Source organism: Sarcophilus harrisii, chromosome 2, assembly GCF_902635505.1.
Source record: "Sarcophilus harrisii chromosome 2, mSarHar1.11, whole genome shotgun sequence".
In the NCBI taxonomy this organism is placed as follows: domain Eukaryota; kingdom Metazoa; phylum Chordata; class Mammalia; order Dasyuromorphia; family Dasyuridae; genus Sarcophilus; species Sarcophilus harrisii.
The window spans coordinates 467,068,166-467,091,450 of record NC_045427.1 but is presented as its reverse complement, the minus strand read 5'-3'; the positions used below and the strand labels follow the sequence as shown (position 1 = coordinate 467,091,450).

The window sequence follows — 23,285 nt, the reverse complement described above, 5'->3', positions numbered from 1 at the left end:
ATGCCTGCTGTTTCATATTAATGAATACTTAGAACAACTTTTCCCACAACTATCTAAAAGCACAGAATCATATAGCTAAGCAGTGAATGTCAATATAAAGATGAGTAGAGAGTAATACCTGTATATAAACTATATTCATTTAAATAATTAGATAATATAACTCAATATAGAAAATGTTTCATGTCCAAACAATTATTATGTGATGAACATAACCTGGGGGGAGGGAAAGGGTGAAGCAGGTCAAAAAAAATTTGGAATAGAAAGGAACTAGAGAATCTGCCAATTAAATAACTAATAATTTGGGAGAAAAGATCTTATATGCCTGTTGTGTTAATTGTTTAATAGCTATCATTTAGTGGACCTAAAATAAAACATTTTTTAATCCACATCTGTGTGTAATACAATGATTATGCTACAACAGGATTTTCCTCTATCTTTTCTCTTGATTATAGAAAAAGTAGTAGGAGAAGAAAGCATTTCCAAGCATTTGAAACATTTTTTAAAGGTTGAAGAACTGAATTTGACATTTAAAGAAAAGAGGGACTAGGGAAGTACAGAGGATGCAACACCATCTAAGACTACATCACCATTGTCTTCTCTCTCTCTATCTTGCACATTTGACAGTTCAGACACATTGGGGGGGAGGGGGGGGGAGAAGGGAAAGAGAAAAATGAAAAGCAAAAAAGAAAGAGGTAAACAAGATAGGTACTTCTGGTCTATTTAAAATTTCATGACATCAAAAAAGAACCATAGTACTGTGCTTTTTCACTCCTTCTAGTACTATTTTTACTTTAAGTGTTGTTGACAAGGGAAAACAGTAAATTAAAATCCCAATATAACAAAAATAAATAAGTTATGACTAAGGGACTTTGTAGAGAAAAAAATGTACCAAATTTCAATAGGAAAAAATGCAAGCATTAAATCATCAGTTCTTTAAAAACTAAAAATCTTTCCTCACAGACAGGTTTTCCTCAAATTAGATATTTAAAAAAAAAAATTCTAAGGAAAGAATTATCTACTAGTTTCTTATCATCAAATGCCCAACTGGTGTTAAGTATCAAATTATGTCAAAAGATAGAAACTAAAGACAATGCAGATAAAAGATTTTACAATTTGAATCTTGACCTGTCCTCGAGAGTAATATATTTTTAAATTACATTAATGACTTTAGTTGAAAAAGTATTATATAAATTAAGGAATATGAAATCTGGAAAGGACTTTACAGGTCACCTTACTCCACTCCCTAATATTGCAGATTAAGAAACTGAGGCCATAAGAAATTAGTGACTTATCTAGGACCAAATAAATGGTTAAAAAAAGAAAATCCAGGACTAGAACAGAGATCTCCCAAGTCCCAGTACAGTGAGCTTTTTGTGGCACTTCCCCAAGATATTATTGAACAATCTTAGTTCATGAATTCCAACAATTTAAGAGAATAATTTTTTGTACACTGTTGTAGTTTTTAAAGTTAATAAATGTTTTTAAAGGAATGATGCAACTAAAGAAAATGTTAAACTTTTTTAAAAAGCTTTTAATTTATAAAGATTTTAGCCATTTGGGCATTTTTATAATACTAAACACTTGTACAGTCATATGCTATAAGCACATGACTCAATCTTGTCTTTCTGCATGGTTAGGAAGTTAGCTCAGAGACACCAAAAGTATAAAATAATTTGAGATTACACATTCCACAACAATGAAATTCGTATCTATAAAGAGAATCTACAACATCCAATTGCGGTATATACACGCAACAGATATTAACTAAGAAAACATCAGGCTTTTTTCCATAGCTTCCATAGAAGTCAGGATGAAACCAGTTGACAGTATGTTTTCACAGAATGCAAAAAGATTCTTAAGAAGCATTATCTCAGATGAAATTAATCTGAACTTGGATTCCTAGCTATGGTCCTGTATGTTAAATGTTTTAGTCCTAGGCATTTAGATTTAAATATACTAAAAGGTTATGGGACTTAATATCTTTTTTTTTTTTTAAATTACCATATGACTTCCCACACAAAAATTTAAATTTTTTGGACTACACTTATGTAGAAGTCTTCGTGCACAGCCTTGGATTCTCCTGGAGTCCAGGGAATGCAGTTCTTCTAGAGACATTTTCAAGTACTCCCCAACTTCTGGACATGGGGTAACTTGAGGAATGTTAAAGCCATTCTGACCACCTATGAAAAAAGAAGTTTGAAAAAATAGATCAGTCAGCTGACATCTACTACTATATATGAATAGCTTTTTTTGTCAAATATTACTGACCCAATCCCCCAAGACCATTACATCACAAAAAAACATTTTGTCTTTTGTTTGGGTTTTTTTGTTTGTTTGTTTGTTTTTTAGAAAATAGTTCCACGCATCTATCGAGGTGGGGGGGGGGGGGAACAGGAGGGGGAAGGCAGAACAAACAGAAATCAACAATATTGGAGAGGAAGGATAGGAATTTTCTGACAACAACCGTAGAAACAAATTCAGGATTCCTGACATGCAAAAACTTGAACTAGATAGGAAAGAGTTAAAACAAATTCAGCAAAACAACTCTAATAACTGTGTTGAAATCAAACCTCTTAATAAAACCAAATTATTTCTTCCTCAAGGCAACCATTAGCAACAAAGGAAAAATTATTTGGTATCCTTGGTCCACTGTAATTCTCCAAGCACAGGGTCATGTGTCTTTGTTGACATTCTCAGTGGACTAAGGAGGTTTTTAAAACTGTTACAAATCAATTTCTATGACTTCAAAAATATTATATGATCAATGCACTTAACTTAAAGCTTCAGGTTTTAATAACTTCATTAGATTTCTTAAAAAACCAACACAAACATACTTTCTAGAGTGCAAAATGCTTCTTATTTAAATATTCAATAACATAAATGCAATTTGTTTTTCAATGCATTAATCCTTTTCTTAAGGATCATAACCACAGAGGCATCCAATGCCGGCAATGGATGCTAATTAGGACAGCCAACTCAAGTAAAATGCAACAATAAAAATTTTCATACAGTTTCTTCTCCTTTTCCAGTTGATCATCATTATTTACTTATATAAACTCATTGTTGGACTCTGATACATGCACATATATGCATCACAAAGAAGTCTTCGTGCACAGCCTTGGATTCTCCTGGAGTCCAGGGAATGCAGTTCTTCTAGAGACATTTTCAAGTACTCCCCAACTTCTGGACATGGGGTAACTTGAGGAATGTTAAAGCCATTCTGACCACCTATGAAAAATAGAAATATTTGTTTTCAGAGCTCATCCAGCAAAAGTAAAAATCTTCAATTCTATTGATTTTTTTTTATTTTTTTTTTAATTCTAATTTTAGGAGTCTCATTTTGAAATCTAAATAAAATTTTACTATGTAGAAAACAGAATGATAAAACCTCAGATAAATACTCTATTGTGAATTAAATTCAGCAAATAATTTTGAAATAACAGTTACCCTTGATAATATCAGAAAAATTTGGGAAGAATTATGTGAACTGATACAAAATGAAGAAAACAAAATCAGGAGAACAACTTACATAGTAACAGCAATACTGATAATTATTTATGAAAGACTCAGTAACTCTGATCAACACAATGTACCCCCACAATTTCCAAGGATTCATGATGATACTCTCCACCTTCAGATAGAGAACTGATGGATTCAGATGGCAGACTGAAGTATATATGTATTTTTCCTTTCATTTTTCTTACTTTTTAAAAAAAGAACATGGCTAATGCAGAGCTATGTTTAAAATGACTTCACAGGTATAATAGATATTCCATTTTTTTTCCTTCTCAATGCTCTAATTTTAGGGAACTCACAAAAATAAACTTCTGATTGTCAGATTGAAAATGAAGCTACGAACAAGGTTTGTCCACTAAACCCTTACTTCTCAAAATAGGCATTTTACAATCCCATGATTTGGTTAAAATTTAAAGAGATTTGAAAGCTTATGACTTAACTTTTGACCACTCTATAGAGCAAGCGAAACTTGTTGCCACTTTATAAATGCTCTAATTGCTTAGTTTCCAAAAACATCTTTTGGCCTAATAGTGAAACTGAAATGGAAAAAAAAAAAGGCACAAAGTAACAGAAAATCCTTGATTTTCTTCAAGATTAAGTGCAAGCACCCACATTTCTATGAAGCTTTTCCTGATCCTGTCAGTTACTAGTATATTCTTTCCTCAAACTACCTTGTGAATAATTTTGTATATATTATGCAAATACTTAAAAGAGATATACATGTGCAATCCCCCTGTTAAAAATGAAAACTCTTCTAGGAGTTACAATAAGGAACTTTCTCACTTTTGTCTTTGTATCCCTGATGTATATATATAGCACAATACCCCCAAAAGAGAAGAGCTTGATAAATACTTGGTAAGTGATCATCAGACTCCACCCACAAGGGGAAACAAAAAGATTTTATCTATAGTGCATATTTCCATAGCATACTCCTAAATCACTCTAAAGAGTGCCAGATTATAGCATACTAAGTAATGTGACTATATTTCTGCTAAATATAAAGATTTTTTGCTTGTTTTATGTGCCACTTGGGCAGAACTGATCTTAAATGTGTCTATATAGAGTAGGAGGGTACCCATGAAGCATGCTTTGAAGGGCTATGAGAAAAAGCCCTTTAGTCCCTAAATACTCTTTGCTCCCTCATTGGCTTCGCCACTGTGTATAAAATTCCCACACTGCCTATGAGTTGACACTTAAATGCAATTATATCTGGAAAAAAATAATATCATTATCATCTTCTTTAACTCCTATTAATTTAGCTTATTAGCTATGGAGAATAACGTGTGCTGATGAAAATCAACTTGAGACTTGCAAATTTTGATGCTGTGGGAAAGGGCGAGGACTCTTCTCAGTAGGAAAAACACAATAGCAAATCCTGGGGAACTAGAAGTAGCATAAGGAACAACGAGGGGCTCCCCTAACTATGGAACTCTATTCAAAAAGTTTTGCCACTCTTCTCCCCATTAACTCACATGGGGTTAACCTAGAATTTAATGAGGTAGAGGGGCATATAAGGAACTGGCCTCCGAATCAGTAAGAGCTAGCTCCAAGTGTCCTCTAATATAAATATAGGTTAGCTATTTCACTATGGACAATTCATTCAACCTCTTAGTGCCCTAAATCAGAAATGTCAAAATACATGGTCTGCACAATACTCCCAAATACAGCCTGAACCAGATTAAAATAAAGTTCCTATCTGATTTTAAAGCATTAATAAATTAATAAAAAAGAAATATATAACCATGTGGTTTTCTAAGTCAATAAGGTTCCTTATGTATGGTTTAATGGTCTCTGTTTCTATTTGAGCTTGACACCAATACTCTAGGCAACCCTCTAAGATGACAATTATAGAGAATATGCGAATCTGCACAAGTAGAAGTATTCTTATCTAGAAGTTCCTATGCCAATAAAATCACAATTCCAATCTATCCCTAGAACTTAGTAAGAGCTCATTTTTTAAGGCTTAATAGCACTTTATTTTACTTTTGGTAGTTTGTGAAGTTGAGTGTGTTAAGGGAACAGTAGAAGATGGAGACAAGAGTAGAATCTGGAGATAGAATAGAAAAGGACAGCAGTAAAAGATGGAGATAGAAGAAATGTCAAAAGGGAGAAATGAAGTAAAGAAAAGGAGAGCTAAGACTGATGAATACAAAAGTGAAATACTTCACTTTTTCCTAGATCTGTTCCTGATCTTACAGTCTTATATATCTTATATTCTGGAAGGTGGTACAGAAGTAAGTAGAAAAAAATTATTCTACATGAGGGATGGGAAATTTTAGTTTGGGGGGCTTTTTAGTGCTATTTCAAAATCCCTATATTGAAGAATGAAATGGGAGGTAGAAGAAACAAGTGATAGAACCAATAGTCACAAGTGTTTAGGACTGTATCTACTTACTAATACATGAACATCTTAAATTGTCAAATATCACTGCACCAATTCCCAAGACCAATATCACAGGACAACAAATCCAGAGGACTTCAGACATGTAAAAAACCTCTAACATATGGATTTCTAATCCATTAGAAATAAATTTCTTATTTCTAGTCTATAGGTTAGAAGTTACCTAATTTTGAAACAGACATAATAAAATTTCACATATAAAATTACTGATTTTAATATATTAGATTACTAATGTGTTTCAAGATTCAGTAATGTCCCTAAAATGATGACATATCTATTGTGTATAGCATTGTCTAAAAGGATCCCTTTATTCCACTTCTTAACTTTAGAGTTCATTAACTTGTTGTGTTTTTTATAATCAATATAATATAATATAATATAATTTATAATTCAATATAATTGGTTTCTTTTATAACCTTACATATTTCACTTATTGCATTTGAAAAACATTCTGAAAAGGGGCCCAGAAGCTGATTCAGACTGGCAAAGGGATACATAACAAATAAAAAAGATTAAGAATCTATTCTCTCTCAATGATCTTATTATCTCCCAATGGTTTTATCCCTGGTAGTCTCTCCCTCTGATTAGGTTAATTCTTCTCATAGCCTCCAACTTAAGAATATCCAGGCTAAAACCATGCATTAATTCCTCTCTGGGCCATATTCTTGACTCTCCAAAGGAATTTTTCCTACCATGCCATCAAATTTGTTTACCTTGGAAGTTTATTCTACTGCTGGAGACTCCTTCTCACATGGCCCCTCATGGCCTCTCTATTTGGCAGTTCCTCCTAGAACTTCTAGTCTAAGAAGGATAGCCCAGACCAAATCGTGCCTTCAGTCCTCTGCAGACTGGACTATGAATTCCACAGAAGCATCTATCATCCCCTGATGCCAGGTCCTTTCATCTCCTCCCTTTTGTATGTTGTCATTCCCCCACTAGAATGTAAACTCCTTGAGGTGCAAGGGTTATCTTTTCCTCGTATTTTTTATTTCTAGCACTTAGCTCCTCAAAGTGCCTCACATATACTTTTTGACTTGATTTGACTTAAACTATCTCTACAAAGATAACTCCTAAATCTACTTCTATTGCAGTCGCTCAGATTACACAATCTCAGAGCCATCTTTGATGACGACTTTTCTCCCAGAAAAAGCTTTTCATATCCAACCTGTTCTCTCCACTCACATGGTCATCATTCTTCTGAAATAATCTCTTAATAAATCTTATTTCTTCTGTCTCTTCTTTGATCCATGTCCACAGAACTGCCAAAATAACTTATATATAAAATCTGACTATGCTGCTCTAACAATTCAAGAATCTTCAACAGTTTTCTATTGCCTCTAGGATAAAATATAAATTCCTCAGTTTGGCTCTTCTACCTTTCTAACGCCCAACACAAAATACATGCTTAGTAAAAACTGAGTTTTCCAGATTTGTTTCACATAATTCCCCTCCATTTACCCTATATTCCAGGTAAATTAAACTATTTTTAAAATTTGTTTAATACTATTGTGTCAACACAGGATTCCAACCCCTACTTTCATCAATTTATCAATAAGCATTCCATATGTTACAAAGTATGCAAGATCCTAGAGATACAAAGACAAAAAGAGCCAATTTTTGCCTTCAAAGAAATACCATTCTAATGGGAAAGAAAAAAGGTACAGATATGAGTATGTTAAAAATAAATATAGGCAGATGCAAAACGGCAGAATAAAGGCAGCAACTCATCCAAACTTTCCCAACATTTGCCTCCAAATAACAATAATGTATCAAATTAAATTTGGGAGGGGAATATACAATAAAAGGTTGGAGTGAAACATTTTTCCAATCTTAAACAACTTGGGATGTCGGCATTAGAGTTCTATGACATTGGGGTAGGGATCAGCCTGAAGTGCATACAGTGACAACATCATCAGTGGGCCTTGGAGGTGGCTACAGCAATAGATGCAACTTTAGGAGTTCTCAGTCCAGACCCTGAATTGACATTGAGAGCAGGACCAGGAACTGTTTGGCAACTCCATTGCCCATGTATAGTTTTAAATCACAGTTCTATGGCAGAGAGGAACATTTGTAGTCAGTCACAAGGGAATAGAAGCATTAACACTTGTGGCTACAAGGGAGTAAAACCCAGAGCACAGACCAGAAGTGCAGTGACTATATCTCTCCCAGGATAACACAACTTTAAAAGCACCAAAAACTTGCTGACTTTTAGAACTAGCTCTGAAAAAAGCATAGCAAAAAAGGCCTGAAGCAAGGAACAGTGCTTTCCAACTTTAACATAAAGTTCAAAGTTAAAAAATAGGTTGGAAAAAAGCTAACATATGGCAGATAAAATCAAGACATAAACTCAGAAGAAAATAATGTGATAAAAGTTACAAGCAAAGCCTCAAAGAAAAAATGTAAATTGAACACAACCCCAACATGAATTCCTAGAAGCCTTAAAAAAAAAAAAAAAAAAAAGGAGGTAAGAGTGGCAGAAGAAATTTGGAAAGAGAAATGAGTGATGCAAGAAAATTATAAAGAGATTTAACACATTGGCAAAAGAGGTGCAAAAAAAACTTCCCAAACAACACCCTAAAAAATGAATTATCTGAATAGTAAGGAGGAATAAATATTCACTATATAATAAAACAACTCCTTAAAAAGCAAAAAGGGCCATATAGGGAAAGGATTCAAAAGCTTGCTCAAGAAAACAATAGGAGCTAATGACTGTCAAAATTTTTTTTTAAATGTGAAATATCTTACTGGAAAAATAACTGACCTAGGAAACAGATCAAGAAAAGATGATTTAAGAATTACTAGAGTACCTGAAAGCCATGATCAAATGAAGGCAGAGGAGGGATTTTGAATCTTATTTGAAGAAATTATAAAAGCAAACTGCCCCAATATTAAGATAGTATGATCCAGAGAATAAAAAAGAAATTTAAAGAATCTACTAAACATTTTCTAAAAGAGATACTCAAATTCACTGAATACCTCCTGAAAGAGATCTCAAAATAAAAACTCCCAGGAATAGTATAGTCAAACTCCAGAGTTCCCAGGTCAAGGACAAAATACTTGAAAGCAAAAAAAAAAAAAAAGAAATTATTCAAATATTGTAAAGTCACAATCAGGATCATATAAGATTTAGCAGTTTCCACATTAAAGGATCAGAGGGCTTGAAGTATGATCTTCTGGAAGACAAAGAAACTACAATCTCAACCAAGAATAACCTACACAGCAAAACTGAATATAATCTTTCAGAGGGAGAAGGGAGAATAAGTAGAGAAAGGGGAATGAATATGCAATGAAATAGAGGGCTTTCAAGCATTTCTGATGAAAAGACCAGAGCTAAATAGAAAATATGACATTCAAACACAAGAATCAAAAGATGAGTAAAACAATAAACAAGAAAGATAATTCATAAGGGACTTAAGATTAAACTACTGACATTCCTTTATGTGAAGATGATAACATGTAACTTCTCAGAACTTTATCATTATTAGAGTAATTAGAAGAAGTCTATACAGACAAAGGGCATGGGTATGAGCCAATAAAAAAAATGAAGGGGTGAGAAAGAAGGATATACTGGGAGAAAGGAGAAGGGAGAGGAAGAATAGAAGTTATCTTACATAAAAGAGAGATACAAAGTATAGAAAGAAATTTATCTTGTGTAACATGAAAATAGTAGAAGGGGAAAAGGGAAATGGGTCAGGGGAGAAGGAAAAGCCAGTGTTAAAAAAGGCAAGTAGATTAAGGGAGGCAGTGCTCAGAAGCAAAACAGATGAGCAGAGGTAGGATAAATAGAGAAAAAGATAAACAGAAGAAAATAGGAGGGAGAAAAATACAGAGTTAGTAATCATAAATATGAAAGTGAATGGGATGAACTCACTTGTAAAATGGAAGCAGAGAGCAGAATGGATTCAAAATCATAACCTAACAATATGCTGTTTACGGAGACACACACACACAGAGTTAAAATACAAGGCTGAAGCAGAATCTATTATACTTCAGTTGATGTAAAGTAAGTAGGGGTAGCAACCATGATTTTGAGACAAAACAAAAACAAAAACCAACCCAATTAAAAGAAATAACCAGAGAAATTATATTTTGTTTAAAAGTACCATAAACAAGGAATATCAAAAAATTTTATAGCAAGTTTCTTTAATACAAGCTTTATTTCTCATATATAGAGAGAACGAAGTCAAAAAATAAGAATCCTTTCTCAGATGATAACAGGCGGTTTTCAGGGAAAAAAAATCAAACTATCTATAGCAATATGAATAAATGCTCTAAATCAGTATTGATTGGAGAAATATAAATTAAAACAACTCTGAGGTATCAACTCAACTTATCAGATTGGCTCACATGATCCAAAAAAAAAAAAAAAAAGGAAAAATGCCATATGGATATGGAAAAATTGGGACACTAATGCATTGTAGATAGGGCTGTGAACTACTCCAACCATTCTGGAGAACAATTTGGAACTACGTCTAAAGGTCTATAAAACTGTCCATATGCTTTGACTTAGCAATACTACTACTAGGTCTGTATCCCAAAGATTTCAAAGAGAAAGGGAAAAGATCTATATATGTACAAAAATACTTATAGCAACTTTTTTTTTTTTTGTGCTGGCAAAGAATGGGAAATCATGAAGATGCTCATCTTGGGGAATGTTTGAACAAATTGTGGTATATGATTATGACGGAATACTATTGTGCTAAAAGAAACAAAGAGGAAAAATCTATATGAACTAATGCAGAAGGAAGTGAGCACATCTAGTAGAACTATATACAGTAACAGTAATATTACAGCAAGGATCAACTATGAAAGACTTAGTTTTTCTGATCAATACAATCAATGATCCAAGAAAATTCTGATGAAAATGCCATCTACAGACAGAGAACTGATTAATTCTGAGCGCAAAATGATGTATATTTTTTTCATTTTCTTTTTCTTTAACATGAATAATATGGAAAATACATTTTTCTTGAGTTCATATGGATAATTTATATTATATTGCTTGCCTTCTCAATGAGTTGGGGAGGGGCTAGAAGGAAGCAGAAAATTTGGAACTCAATTTTTTTTAATGTTAAAAATAAATAACAATTTTTAAAATAAATAAATGCAAGGGTACTTGGGGAATGACATAATATATAATAAAGCTGGAAAGGTAATCTTGTGCCAGGTTGTAAAAAGCATAAATATAAAAGAAAAATAAGTATATATGATCCTAAAACTGTTATGTAGCACTAGTGAAATTTACTGAGTTGGAAGGTCCTACAGTAAGACATATATTTTAGGAAAATTACTATATATATATATATATATATAGGATACATTGGAGAGAAGAAAAATCTGGAATAGGAACACAAATGTAGAAGGCTACTTGTAATTACTGTAATATGTAATAGTCTAATGTGTAATTATTATAATAGCCTAGGAAAGAGATGATGAAGGTCTGAACTAGAGTGGCTGCGCTGTAGAGTACAAGTGAGAACAAATAAGAAAGAGGGTATGGAAGAAGAAATGTTAAGATCTGGTAATCACATAACGTTAGGGACGTTTCTCCTTCTCTGAGAATTGCCATGTATGCCATGTCAGCTGGTAGAGCTGGCCCAGGAGGTAAAAAGGGACTTAGCTTCTGAGGCAGGAGGTTGTGTCTTGCACATGTTAAAGGAACCACTAACAGGTTCCTTGAGATGGCGGAGGTGTGCCCTCTTGCTCTATCTCCACCTAGGATGCAGCACTAACTCCAGGTGTCTCCCTTCTGTAGATCCACCTATGCAGTGGGCTAGGCACAGGGTAATCCCAGAGGAAAGCAAATATAAATAATCAGCTTTGAGCCCATACAGGGAGATGCAGAGAGAGAGAGACACACAGGCATACACATAAAAACTTGCTCTTTTATTCTCTTGCTCCTTTCCTGCAAACCCCAGCTGAGATTACCAATAAAGAAAGGCTATTTTGCACCTTAAAATCAGCTCATCTTCAGTGTATCCGGGAGGTATCCCGAAGACTGGTATGTATGGCCCTGGCAGTCTAGAATAGTGTGCATAGATGGTCTAGTATAGCATAGATTGATAGGTAAGGAAGACTAAGGAGTAAAATATAATACTGAGTTCCACTTGTGCAGTGATGAAGAGAGTTACCTTCATCCATGTGAACAGAGTGTGGAACACAATTTAGCATTCTCACTTTCTCTGTTGTTATTTGCTTACATTGAAGTTATTTGCTTCCTTTGCAGTTTTTCTTTTTCTTCCTTCTTGATCTGATTTTTCTTATGCAACAAAATAACAGTATAAATATGTATATATATATTAGATCTAACATGTATTTCAATATATTTAACATGTATTGGACTATCTGCCAGCTAGGAGAGGGGTTGGGGAGAAGAAGGGGAAAATTTCTGCAACAAAAGGTTATGCAAAAGTCAATGTTGGAAAAATTAACCATGCATATGCTTTGTAAATAAAAAGCTTTAATAAAAATTTTTTAAAAAAGAATAAAATACTGAGGTTGTGAAATGGATTATCTTATGCTTTTAACATAAATAAAGAAGTTGAAGAACAGGTTTGTAGGCCAAAAATAATGAATTGTTTACATGCTGAATTTGAGATAGCTACGGGACACCCAGTTAGAAACATCCATAAGGTGATGTAAGTCTGGAGCTCAAAATGGAGACTAGAGCTAGGAGTCATCTGCACAAAGAGAATTAAACTCACAGAAAACTGATGAAGTCACCAAGTGAAATGGTGAAGAGAGAGAAGGCAGGCCAAGACTTTGCATAGGCTATTCCTCTGTGCATTAGTTCTACAATAAATCTTTCATGATTCCCACAGTAATTAGTGCTATTCTTGTATGCCAGAGAAGAACTATATAAGCTCCTAAAGGACAGATTATTATTAATATTATTTTTTTTTTTTGCTGTTGGTGTTGTTTCCTTATAATACCTGTCCACAGGAAGCAATTAGTGTTTACTCAGTTAAACCTGAATTCATTAAAGGATTTTCAAGTATGAGCAATATATTGCCACAGAACAGGCTTTCTCAATAAGAACTATAATGATATGGTTTGCAAAATGAAAAATAAAACACTATTTTATTGCCTTAAACTTAGAAGAAAGTTGTTTTTAAATACCATCACGGTCCGCCATGCTGTCAAAGAAAAGCCAAGCAGAGTCATCTCGCCCATATTTTACAAATGCAACATAATGGCTTGTTTCAATGCAGAGAACAGCAAACAATTCCATCTTTTGACAAGGTATGCAGCCATGTCTCCAATCCCAGTCAGGTAAGTCTTTGGGAAGTGACACTGGGTTGTATTTATGATTTAACCTCTTGGGATGAAGGTGAACCTAAAATGAATCATTTAAGAGGAATGAGTGAACAACTTTGCCTCACATTGTTCATTATGAATCCCATTTACCATAATGCTAAATTCAGTATTTTAGGTCAATGTATTTTATTAACCCTTAATTTTTAGTGGCCTTAAGTATTTCATAAAAGCTTAACAACATAGTATCAAGAAAATATTATTTTTTTATAATGAAAATAAAATAAATTTTAAAATGAATATAAATTTTTAAAATTTATTGTTTGAAATATAGTCATTAAAACCTAAACTTTCCTTTTAATTAGAATATTTTCCCCTTGCCAATGGAGAAATAAAATATAAAACATCATCATAATAGTACATTGTTATTTACTATATAAATTCTATATCAACTAAAGCCAAACTCACTTGTGTGTTGCAGGTTTTACAAAATTGCTTGATTTTTCCAGCAGAAATGTCAGAATCATCATAACATTCTCTGCATTCATACATGGCAAGTCCTCCACATATACGGCACTGTCTAGGAGCTAAATTTTGGTAACAAATAATACATCCCTCCATTAGAAAGCAAAAATGTCACATTTTGAAAGAAACAGTATTTATGTCATCCTTAAGAATTCCCATGCCCATATGTTTAATTTAGATCTTCTTAAATTTCAGTTATCATTTGCAAAAAAAAACTTGATCTCTATACTTACTATCTTCAAGTAAATCTGTTATATTTAACTCCAATGAAGGAAAAATTTTTTTGAAGAGTTTGAAGTCTTTTCCAAATCGAGGCATCTGAATAATCAGACATGATGGTGCCTTAAAAATATATACATATATATTAAGATCAAAATCCCAAAAAAGAATTTTCCCTATAAAACTATAAACATTACTAGTGTGTAGGGCACATTTAATCAAAATATTTTCAAAGTATTTTATGATGATGTCCTTATTTAAATCATATAAGCAGTTTCAATATGTACACAAGTTTAATCACGTGTTGACATGTTGTTCACAATGTTATATACCAAATATAAAGACTAAATGGTATTGATAGCCCACTGACCTTGGGTTCATAAAATAGATAATTCTTTTTTGCAAGAATGGTACAAAACAGCTATTCATTTCTTTATTTCAACAAATAAAAACACTTGTCAATGTTAAACATGCTTTCAAAAATCAATACATTAAAAACCTACTAATAGAAAGTAATCAAGAGATTTTAAACTTTTACTCAACTTTTTTTTTTTACTTTCACTGAAGAAAGGAGAAAAAGTAAAAATAATCCTCTGACATATCTAAGTAGAAAAAATTTCTACTTGGAAAAAATGATAAATATTTTAGCCATGAAAACATAATATTGGCTCTGTTTTACAAGATACAAATGTTTTTTGTTTTAATTACATAGCTATTTTATTAACATAAATTAGTTTCATGTTTCCTCTTGTCTCCAAAAAGTCAGAATGTTTAGTCAATATTTTTCATTTGTACCAGCAGATGTGACACTTCACATTAAACATTATGCTCGATTTAAAAAAAAAAAAAAAAACTCTTCCTCTATTTAATATGTATAAAGGAAGATATTAACTTTACTAAAGGACCAAGCAACCATAAGCATTAATATAATTACAAGTATTAATAAAATTCACTGAAGACTAGTCACTAACCTCTGCAAATTTTAGGTTACTATTGATAAAAGACCATTCTAGCAGCTGTTGAATTGTAGGAACACCAACTTTTTCATTTTTTTCCATAAAAATTTGATAGAAGTAACAATCTTGTACCTTTTGTCCTGCAGATCTAAAGGATAAAGAACACTGTTCTTAAAACAAATAAGCACTGCATATTTGTTTTTCTTCCCAGGTTATTTTTACCTTTCTAAATCCAATTTTTCTTATGCAACAAAAGAACTGTATAAATATGTACACTATATTGTATTTAACATATGTTTAACATGTATGAGACTGCCTGCCATCTAGGGAAGGGAGTGGAGGGAAGGAAGGGAAAAGTTGGAACAGAAGTGAGTGCAAAGGACAATGTTGTAAAAAATTACACATGCATATGTTCTGTCAATAAAAAGCTATAAAAAAAAAAAAAAAACAAATAAGCACTAAGGTGATACTGAAAGGTTAAGTCACAATGTAAGGATGTAAAATGGTAATTGAGAAGTAGAAACTTTTGTAATTTTAAGTACCTTCTTTAGATAGAACAATTTCAAAAAGAGGTAAAAAATAGTGGCCAAATATATAATTAACTACCTTTAAATACTAGAAGTTAAACTACTTCAAGTTAAAAGTGGTTTGTATGAGTGACTAGGAGGGAAACAAAGAAATCATGTTAGAAGTAAAAGTCATTAGTGATCATAAGCAGAATGCAAAACTGACTAGCAGGATATTTACTAGGAAGTAGCAAATGATGAGCTATGCCATGCAGCATTACCTAAGATGGACAGGTCATACTAGAGAGTTCTAACAAAAGGTAATCCACTGGAGAAGGAAAAGGCAAACCACTTCAGTATCTTTATCAAGAAAATTCCATGGAGTAAGATGCTAAACATTATTACACTGAAAGATGAGCCCTTCTGTCATGTACTTTCGTTGTTATTTAATCATTCAATGATGAAGAGTCAGACATCACTGAATGACTAAACAATATCAAAGTAAATGACACAATTTCTGGGAAAGAAAAAATTGCCAATCCACAGACTCAAAGAATCTATGAGCTAGAAGGGCCTTAGAGATAATTTGTTTAACCTCATTTCATTCTATACATTTTGTTGTTATGTAATTTGTTGTTAAAAAAAGGTCACAAAAAAGAATCAATAGTAGAGCAAGGGCTAGAAAACTCAGATCTCCTTCCTCTCGGTCTATTTTTTTTTTTTCCTACTTCAGCATGCTGCTTCAACTTTTCAACTAGGAATGTCTACCATTATTATAACAGCCATAACTAGGCTTCTCTTCAAAATGGAATCATTTTTAAGAACATTCGATTTTTGTGTCAGGAGTTATGTTTCAAAAAGATTATCTTAAAATTCAGCAATAAATTTTAACATCTCTAATTTGTGTGTGTACATTGACTTGAAATATCTAAATTATTTACTATACGCATTCCTACAATTTCAGCAACAACAAAAAAGTGTGTCTATATTTTCATATATATACATGTAAATATATATGTCATTCATATATATATATATATATATATATATATATATATATACATACACACAATAAAACATATATACAATAAAACCTTGTTATTCAAGGTTATAAAAGAACACCAAATCTGGATAAAACAAATAAAATATATAAGCTAAGGAGGGGCAGAATTTTAAAATGGAAAGAGTATTGAAATCAGAGTTCAAGTCTTGAGTGCCATTATTTGTTTGCCAGTAAAACACTTCCCTCTCTGGCACTGTGTATCCTCATCTGTTTGAGGAAAATGGACTAGATGCCCTAAGGTTCCAACTCCATCATTCTGTAATTCTGTAAAATCAAAACACCTTCTTTGATAAGGAAGAAGACAGCCTTAGTCAATCAAAAGCATAGCACAGAACTATTATTCAGTAGTGATAAAGGATTTCACTTCTACAGTAATACTTTCTTTCTGAAGTTAAAATCAGATCAGCTAATAATTTTTGACTTGTCTAAGTCAATTTTAGCTTTCAAAAGGCAAAGGAAGCAATGATACAGGAATGATTAAAACAGATCTGATTCTCACTAACACAAAAGAACTGATTGCTAAAATCAAAATAATGGTAACTATAGGTAGAAGTAATTATTCAATCTTAAAATATGTGGAAAAGATAAGCTAAGAACAAGTTTGACACATATCTTAGATTTTAAAAGAATAGATTTCAAAGGATTTAGAAAAAAGGACAAATAAGATTTCAAGTTCTCTAATTCTAAGGAGAAAGTCAGGCAAGTAAAAATAGCAAACTCTGAGAAAGAAATTTTATAGACACAAAAATAACTCCAAGAGAACTGTCAAAATAAACCAACATGAATGCACAGGGAACTCACTGACCAACTTAGAGTTTAAAAGATATACAGCCAGATATGATGTCACATACCTGTAATCTCTGCTATTGGGAAAAGCTAAATCTAGTATATTAGGGATCCACCTTTGAATTCAGGAGTTCTAAGAAGTAAGTAGGACTAAAGTTGGTCAGATATCTGCATTAAGTTGGCACAAATATACAAAAGTCTCCTCTCCCAAAGGAAGTGGAAGGCCACTAGGCTGCATAAGGAAGGCAAATTGGCCTGGGTTGGAAATGAAACAATTAAAAGCTTTCAAATGGATTAACATTGGATTAACTCATGAATAGCTGCTGCACTTTTCAAGATGAATTGAGATAGGAAGACTCAGTCTCAAAATTTGGGGAAAATAAAAAAGATATTAGGAAGATAAAAGGTACAATAGAAGATGAGTACATCTATCTATCTATATAAAAAGCAAGGGAGGAAAGAGATAGTGGATGACACACTACTATAACAAAAGTTTCAGGAACAACATAAACTAGAAGCAGTTAGATGGCACAATAGAGATAGCAGGCTTGGAATCAGGAAGATTCATCTTCCTGAGTTGAAATCTGGTCTCAGACACTTTCTAACTGACTCTAGGAAAATCATGTAACCTCATTTCATAAAATCAACTGGAGAAAGAAATGGCAAACCATTTCAGCATCTTTGTCAAGAAAGCCCCAAATGAAGTCGCAAAGAGTCAGACACAACTGAAAACAACAACAAAAAGCCAGAATCACCTTAGGCTAAGAAAATCTATTTTAATTTTTACTGAGGAGAAAGGAAGTATTCAAAAAGGGACAGGACCACTGATAGATCAAATGATGAAAATATGAACAAAAATAAAGTCTTCCATTTTCCAAAGACAATTATGTTTGGGCTAGAAAGGAATGATGATAAGGAAAATTACAAGACAACATCTATTAGTTCTTGATTAGTTCAAGTCAGCACCCAGATTTTAAACTAAATCCCAGTTGAACTAAAAGAATTAGTTAACAACTGTCAAAAACAAAAAAGATTCTATGGGACTGGAGAAAAGCAAATTTTGAACTGGTTTCCAAAAAAGGAAAGATAGTGGACACTACAAACTACAGGCCACTTAGTTTAATTTATATTCCTGGCAAAATCTAGGATATAATATCAAAGAGATTTAATTCATTCAACAAGATTTAATTTCAACAAAATTTAATTCATTCAACAAGAAATTATTAAGCATGCACTATATGTAAGCAGGCTCTATGCTAACTGCTAGGAATGAAAAAACAAAATGAAGAACTGACTCCACCCTCAAGAAGTTTATTTATATTTTATACAGAAGACTTAAGAGACAAGCAAGTGAAAAATAATTTGAGAGAGAAGACATTGAATGGTGGCCAACCTCAAGCTGGTGAGAGGCCTTAAAGCTCATGCCATACATATGAGGATCAGTACGAATAAGGAAGACACTGGGGATGTTTATCCTAGATAAGACTAGGGGTAATGATAATAGTCTTCAAATATTTGAAGGCCAATCATGAGAAAACAAGGAATGGCTTGTTTTGCCTGATAGATCTAGAGAAAATGAGCAAAATTTACAGAATGATAATGCTAAACATGGTTTGTCCCTTGAATACTTTAAAATTGCTAATATGACTTATTGTGGCACTGTTTGTCAACTTTTACCCAAACAGATGCTAAGGAACCAGTCTGTTTCCTAGGCTTCAGAAAAATGCCCTCCCTTCCATGGAGATTTATGCAAAATAAGGGCAGGCTGAGAGTTTTTATATATGCCAATGTTAAAGGCTCTTATGAAAAAAAATACTTTTGGAGATTGAAATATTACAAACTCACTTACTATTTAGAAAATTAAAGTTGGTTCATATATGTTTAAAAAATTCTTATAAGGTGATGTGAGAACTAAGGGAAAAGCTTATGAAAAAGCTATTTTGCTACCAGTGTCCTTCACACCACATAAAAAACAAAAACATACAGTGAAAAACAAAAATAAAATCAAAGTAGCTACAAGCTTTCAAGTAAGGCCACTGTTGTTGAAGCAGATATCATAACTGATGTTTTCAACTCTGTTGAAAAGTCAAAATATATAGCAACAGTAAAAAAAAAAAAAAAAAAAAAAAGAACTGGCATGAGAAAAACTGAAGTTGCTTTAGCTCTTGAAAAGATATAAAAAAGAAAAAAAAAGGCAACCATTTTATAATTAAGATTCATTCCACCTTTATGAGAATAGAAAAATAACTATAAAACAGTAACTGCAATTTTTTCACAAACAAGTTCCAAAATCAGTACCGGGTTGCAGAACTATTGAGTAGTATGGCCCGCTACATATTCATAGTTAGGGATATCCCAATAACCAAAGCTGAAAATGATGACACTGAATATTTAATAAAAATTTATGCTGGTATACTCTTGTTTCAAAAATCAAAAAAAAAGTATAATTCATTTTAGAAAACTTGCCATGAAAATAGTTTTAAATAGTTTTAAGAATTCTAGCACTTAAAAGGGGTAAATCTTCAGCTATCTGGAAACATTCCCCAAAGGTTCCAGACAGCCCAAGAACTAAATGTATCAAGTTCAACAAGTTTACTTAAGGTGAAAAAAAAGATTAATGAGTTAAGAACTGAAAACAATAAACCCAATTTAAAACTAAAAATTTAATTCTTTTAAGTCAATGATGGATATAAGAAAATAATGTTCTTATAGAATGTGATTATCTTATAATATAGGATTCCCCTAAAAGGTTCATTAACTTATTCTATGAAAATATTTGTACACAATTTCATAAAAGAATGGTTTGCAATAATATTTGTTTATCAGATTAAAGTACAATTAAGTTGCAATCATTTTCTAAGCTAAGCTTCTTTTTCTGGGGAAACTACTGACTAAAATGAATTTAAGCCACTGCTACCTGGCATTGAATACTAGTATTGTGAAGATAGATTCAAAGGAAGAATCAATTTTCTTAAACCATCATGAAAGAATTAGAAATTTACCTTATCTTTAATAATGGTTCTACCCTCAAAATATGATGAAACAAGATGTTCAAGAACTCTTCAGGATCTAAATAAAAATGAAAGCAATTTAAGCAGAAAAGATTTAACCAAATTTCTAAGTCATTTCAACCACATATTCAATTTCAAAATTAATACTGTTCTAATTATCAACAGAAATCTGTCATTTCCCTTGTTATCTAGAAATGAAAAAAATTTCATACAAAGATTAAAGCAGCACTGTCCTCCAGTTCTCACTACAATCCTACTACAGTTGAATAGTAATACTAATTTAAATACAATGTGTTAACTTGACATTGTTTTCTCAGATATCTGGGATAAATGGATTAAACCAATTTTCCCTATCATTTAAATAAATGACTGTAATTTAATTTTTGATCAGCAGTATTAAAAAGTCAGTTAAAGCACACTGATGAGACCAGTCATGAGTTTCCATCTCTATGATGGAAAAACTTGACTATGATTCTTGGCTTAATCCCATCTAGCCATAACTTTTTTAAAAAATATATGAAAAACCACCAATAGCTCTAGGCTTCACCCCAAATCTTTAGTTTTAATAAATTTGATGATATTTATTGATGGCCTTCCAAAAAATAACCAAAATCTTAATGTGAACCCCACAGAAGTAATGAAGAAAAAAGAATGGATCCATAGCATCATTATACCGTAAATTAAATGTGTTATCCTTTCTGCCTATTTATTATTTATTCAAAGTAGCCAATTTCTTAGAAATTATCATTTATTACCACTTTGTTTTCAGAAGACAGAAAATAAAATCTGCTAAAGAAAAAAACTCCATAAAACAAATATTCCTTTCATCCTATGATAAAGTAAATCCCTAGTTATATACACATGCCTTTAGATTGCAATGTATTTAATATAATTTTACTTCAATCTATTTTTATCATATATACTTCCTATAAAGTCAATGTTACCTTTTTCCTCTGAGGTAAAACCTGATGCAGCCTCAACTTTCTCAAGAATTTTCCTCAGTTTCATAATTTTTGTGGCACAAACATATCCATATCTATAATAGAAGATAAAATACCTGCTTATTAGTTTTAAAAAAACATTTCAATTATAACCCAATAAACACTCAGAATTATACAAGTTTTAACTTCAGGATTTCATACATTAACATAATATCCAATTATTCTGAAAAAGTACATTTGCATAATTCTTTTTGAGACTGAACACTTAAACAGATTTCAAAGAATAAAAAATATCTACAAAAATGATTTATTTATTTATTTGTTTGTTTTGCTGAAGTTAATTGGGGTTAAGTGACTTGCCCAGGGTCACACAGCTAGGAAGTGTTAAGTGTCTGAGATCACATTTGAACTTGGGTCCTCCTGGCTTCAGGACTGGTGCTCTATCTGCTGCACCACCTAGCTATCCCCAATAATTTAAATTCCTAAAACATGTCAGAAAAAAAAAAAAAAAAAAAAAAAGATGCACATTCAAATTTGTTTTATGTAGAGAAAAAAAATTTGTTGGATATGGCAAATAGAAAAGGTAAAAAAATCTACTTTATACCTCTATTAAAAATTAACAAATAAAGTTTTAAATATTGGCATAATAATCACCACTTACAGTAAAGACATGGCAGATTTAAATTTCTATTTAAATATAATATATAATTATTTTAATATGTGAAACATATCTATTTATATTCCTATATGCATAGAGACAGTTTTTAAGTCAAAATTTTCATTTTTCATCAAATTTGGTATTTTTAGAATTATATGGATAAAGGCTTACTCTAAACCATGAGGATTGAGAATGGAAAGAAATATTCCAATAGTACTACAAAATATAATAAACAACTTCAAATTCCAACAGTAAGAAGTAAATGACTGATAGTTATTATGTGGATTGGTGGCCTAAAATTCATGACTACAAAACAGAAGTTAAAGAGAAATGTATTTGATATTAGTTATGGTTAGAAAATGTTTCAAAAAGGTATACATTTCTATGAAAGTTGAGCTAGAAGAAAATAAGGGAGAACATGAGAGTGATCTAGTGAGAGACTGAGGAAATGTTGAAACTCCTGTATATCTATATCTTCATACTGCTGGGTAATTACCAAATAATTACATGACATCATTTCTTATGGTATGAAAAAAAGAAGATTGGATATATAATTAGGTTGATATATAGTCAGAACAACTACTAAGAAGTATTAATTAATAGATCCATAATACCATGAATGTCTCTAACTGGCTTGCTGAAGGACTCTATACTTGGCACTATTCCTTTTGAATATGTATGCCAATGTCTTAAACAAACATATTATCTCATTTGAGAAAAAAAAATAGTAAAAATATTTAATGTGGTAAATAAAAGAATTAAAATAAAAAACAAAAAACAAATCCCACTACCACCACAATAGGTTTGAATTATCCCTATTTAGGTTTAATCAATTAAGTTCACAAGTACAAAATGAAAAGAATGTTATAAAAGAAATAAGTTTATGAGAAACCTACGGGTTCTAAGTCAACAAACTCAGTATGAGTCAAAAGTAGAAATTAACTAATGCTGATACTAATTCAATATATCCAATTCCGAAAATCCACACTGGAACTCCACCATTCCTGCTTAATCCAGGCAATATTTGATGCATGTCTTCCTTCACACAAGTAAGCCCAATGTACTAAAGATCTTCCTCATGTTGCCTTGACTTTGTGAAAAATGCCAGTGCAAATACTTTGGCTATTTATCAGTAATTCCTCACTCTTGCCATAAGACCATTTATATTTTTTCAATCATACATTTCATTGATAACTTTTTCTAAATCATTTCTCCTGCCATAATTCCTTGCCTTACAATGTATTGCAACAAGTTCACGCCTACAATATGCCTCTCCATTTCCCTTAGAGTATGTCTACAACTTCAATTCTTTGAATTCATGATACAGTCATATAATACCACTGGAAGACTGCTGTTGTTAAAAAAAAAAAGATGCACCTTTAGTTCATGAAGACTCATGTGTATATTATATATAAATGTATACATTATAGATATACATATGTGTATGGT

General features: G+C 32.0%; 1 protein-coding gene across 7 annotated transcripts in view; it reads right to left on the bottom strand.

Annotated features, from left to right (window-relative positions):
• Positions 1–223: 223 nt before the first annotated feature.
• The window catches only part of CYLD (CYLD lysine 63 deubiquitinase), a 64,430-nt gene continuing 41,368 nt past the window's right edge, over positions 224–23,285 (bottom strand). For 6 of the 7 annotated variants that reach the window (XM_031954481.1, XM_031954485.1, XM_031954484.1 and 3 more), the window contains 7 exons: positions 21,182–21,273; positions 20,229–20,295; positions 14,887–15,019; positions 13,930–14,038; positions 13,640–13,758; positions 13,037–13,253; positions 224–3,228 (listed from right to left, as the gene is read on the bottom strand). In XM_031954481.1, the coding sequence (XP_031810341.1) occupies positions 3,044–3,228; positions 13,037–13,253; positions 13,640–13,758; positions 13,930–14,038; positions 14,887–15,019; positions 20,229–20,295; positions 21,182–21,273 (922 nt within the window). In that variant the 3' untranslated portion in view covers positions 224–3,043. The remainder of the gene's footprint in view (positions 3,229–13,036; positions 13,254–13,639; positions 13,759–13,929; positions 14,039–14,886; positions 15,020–20,228; positions 20,296–21,181; positions 21,274–23,285) is intronic. The other variant, XM_031954482.1, reaches the window with a different exon arrangement.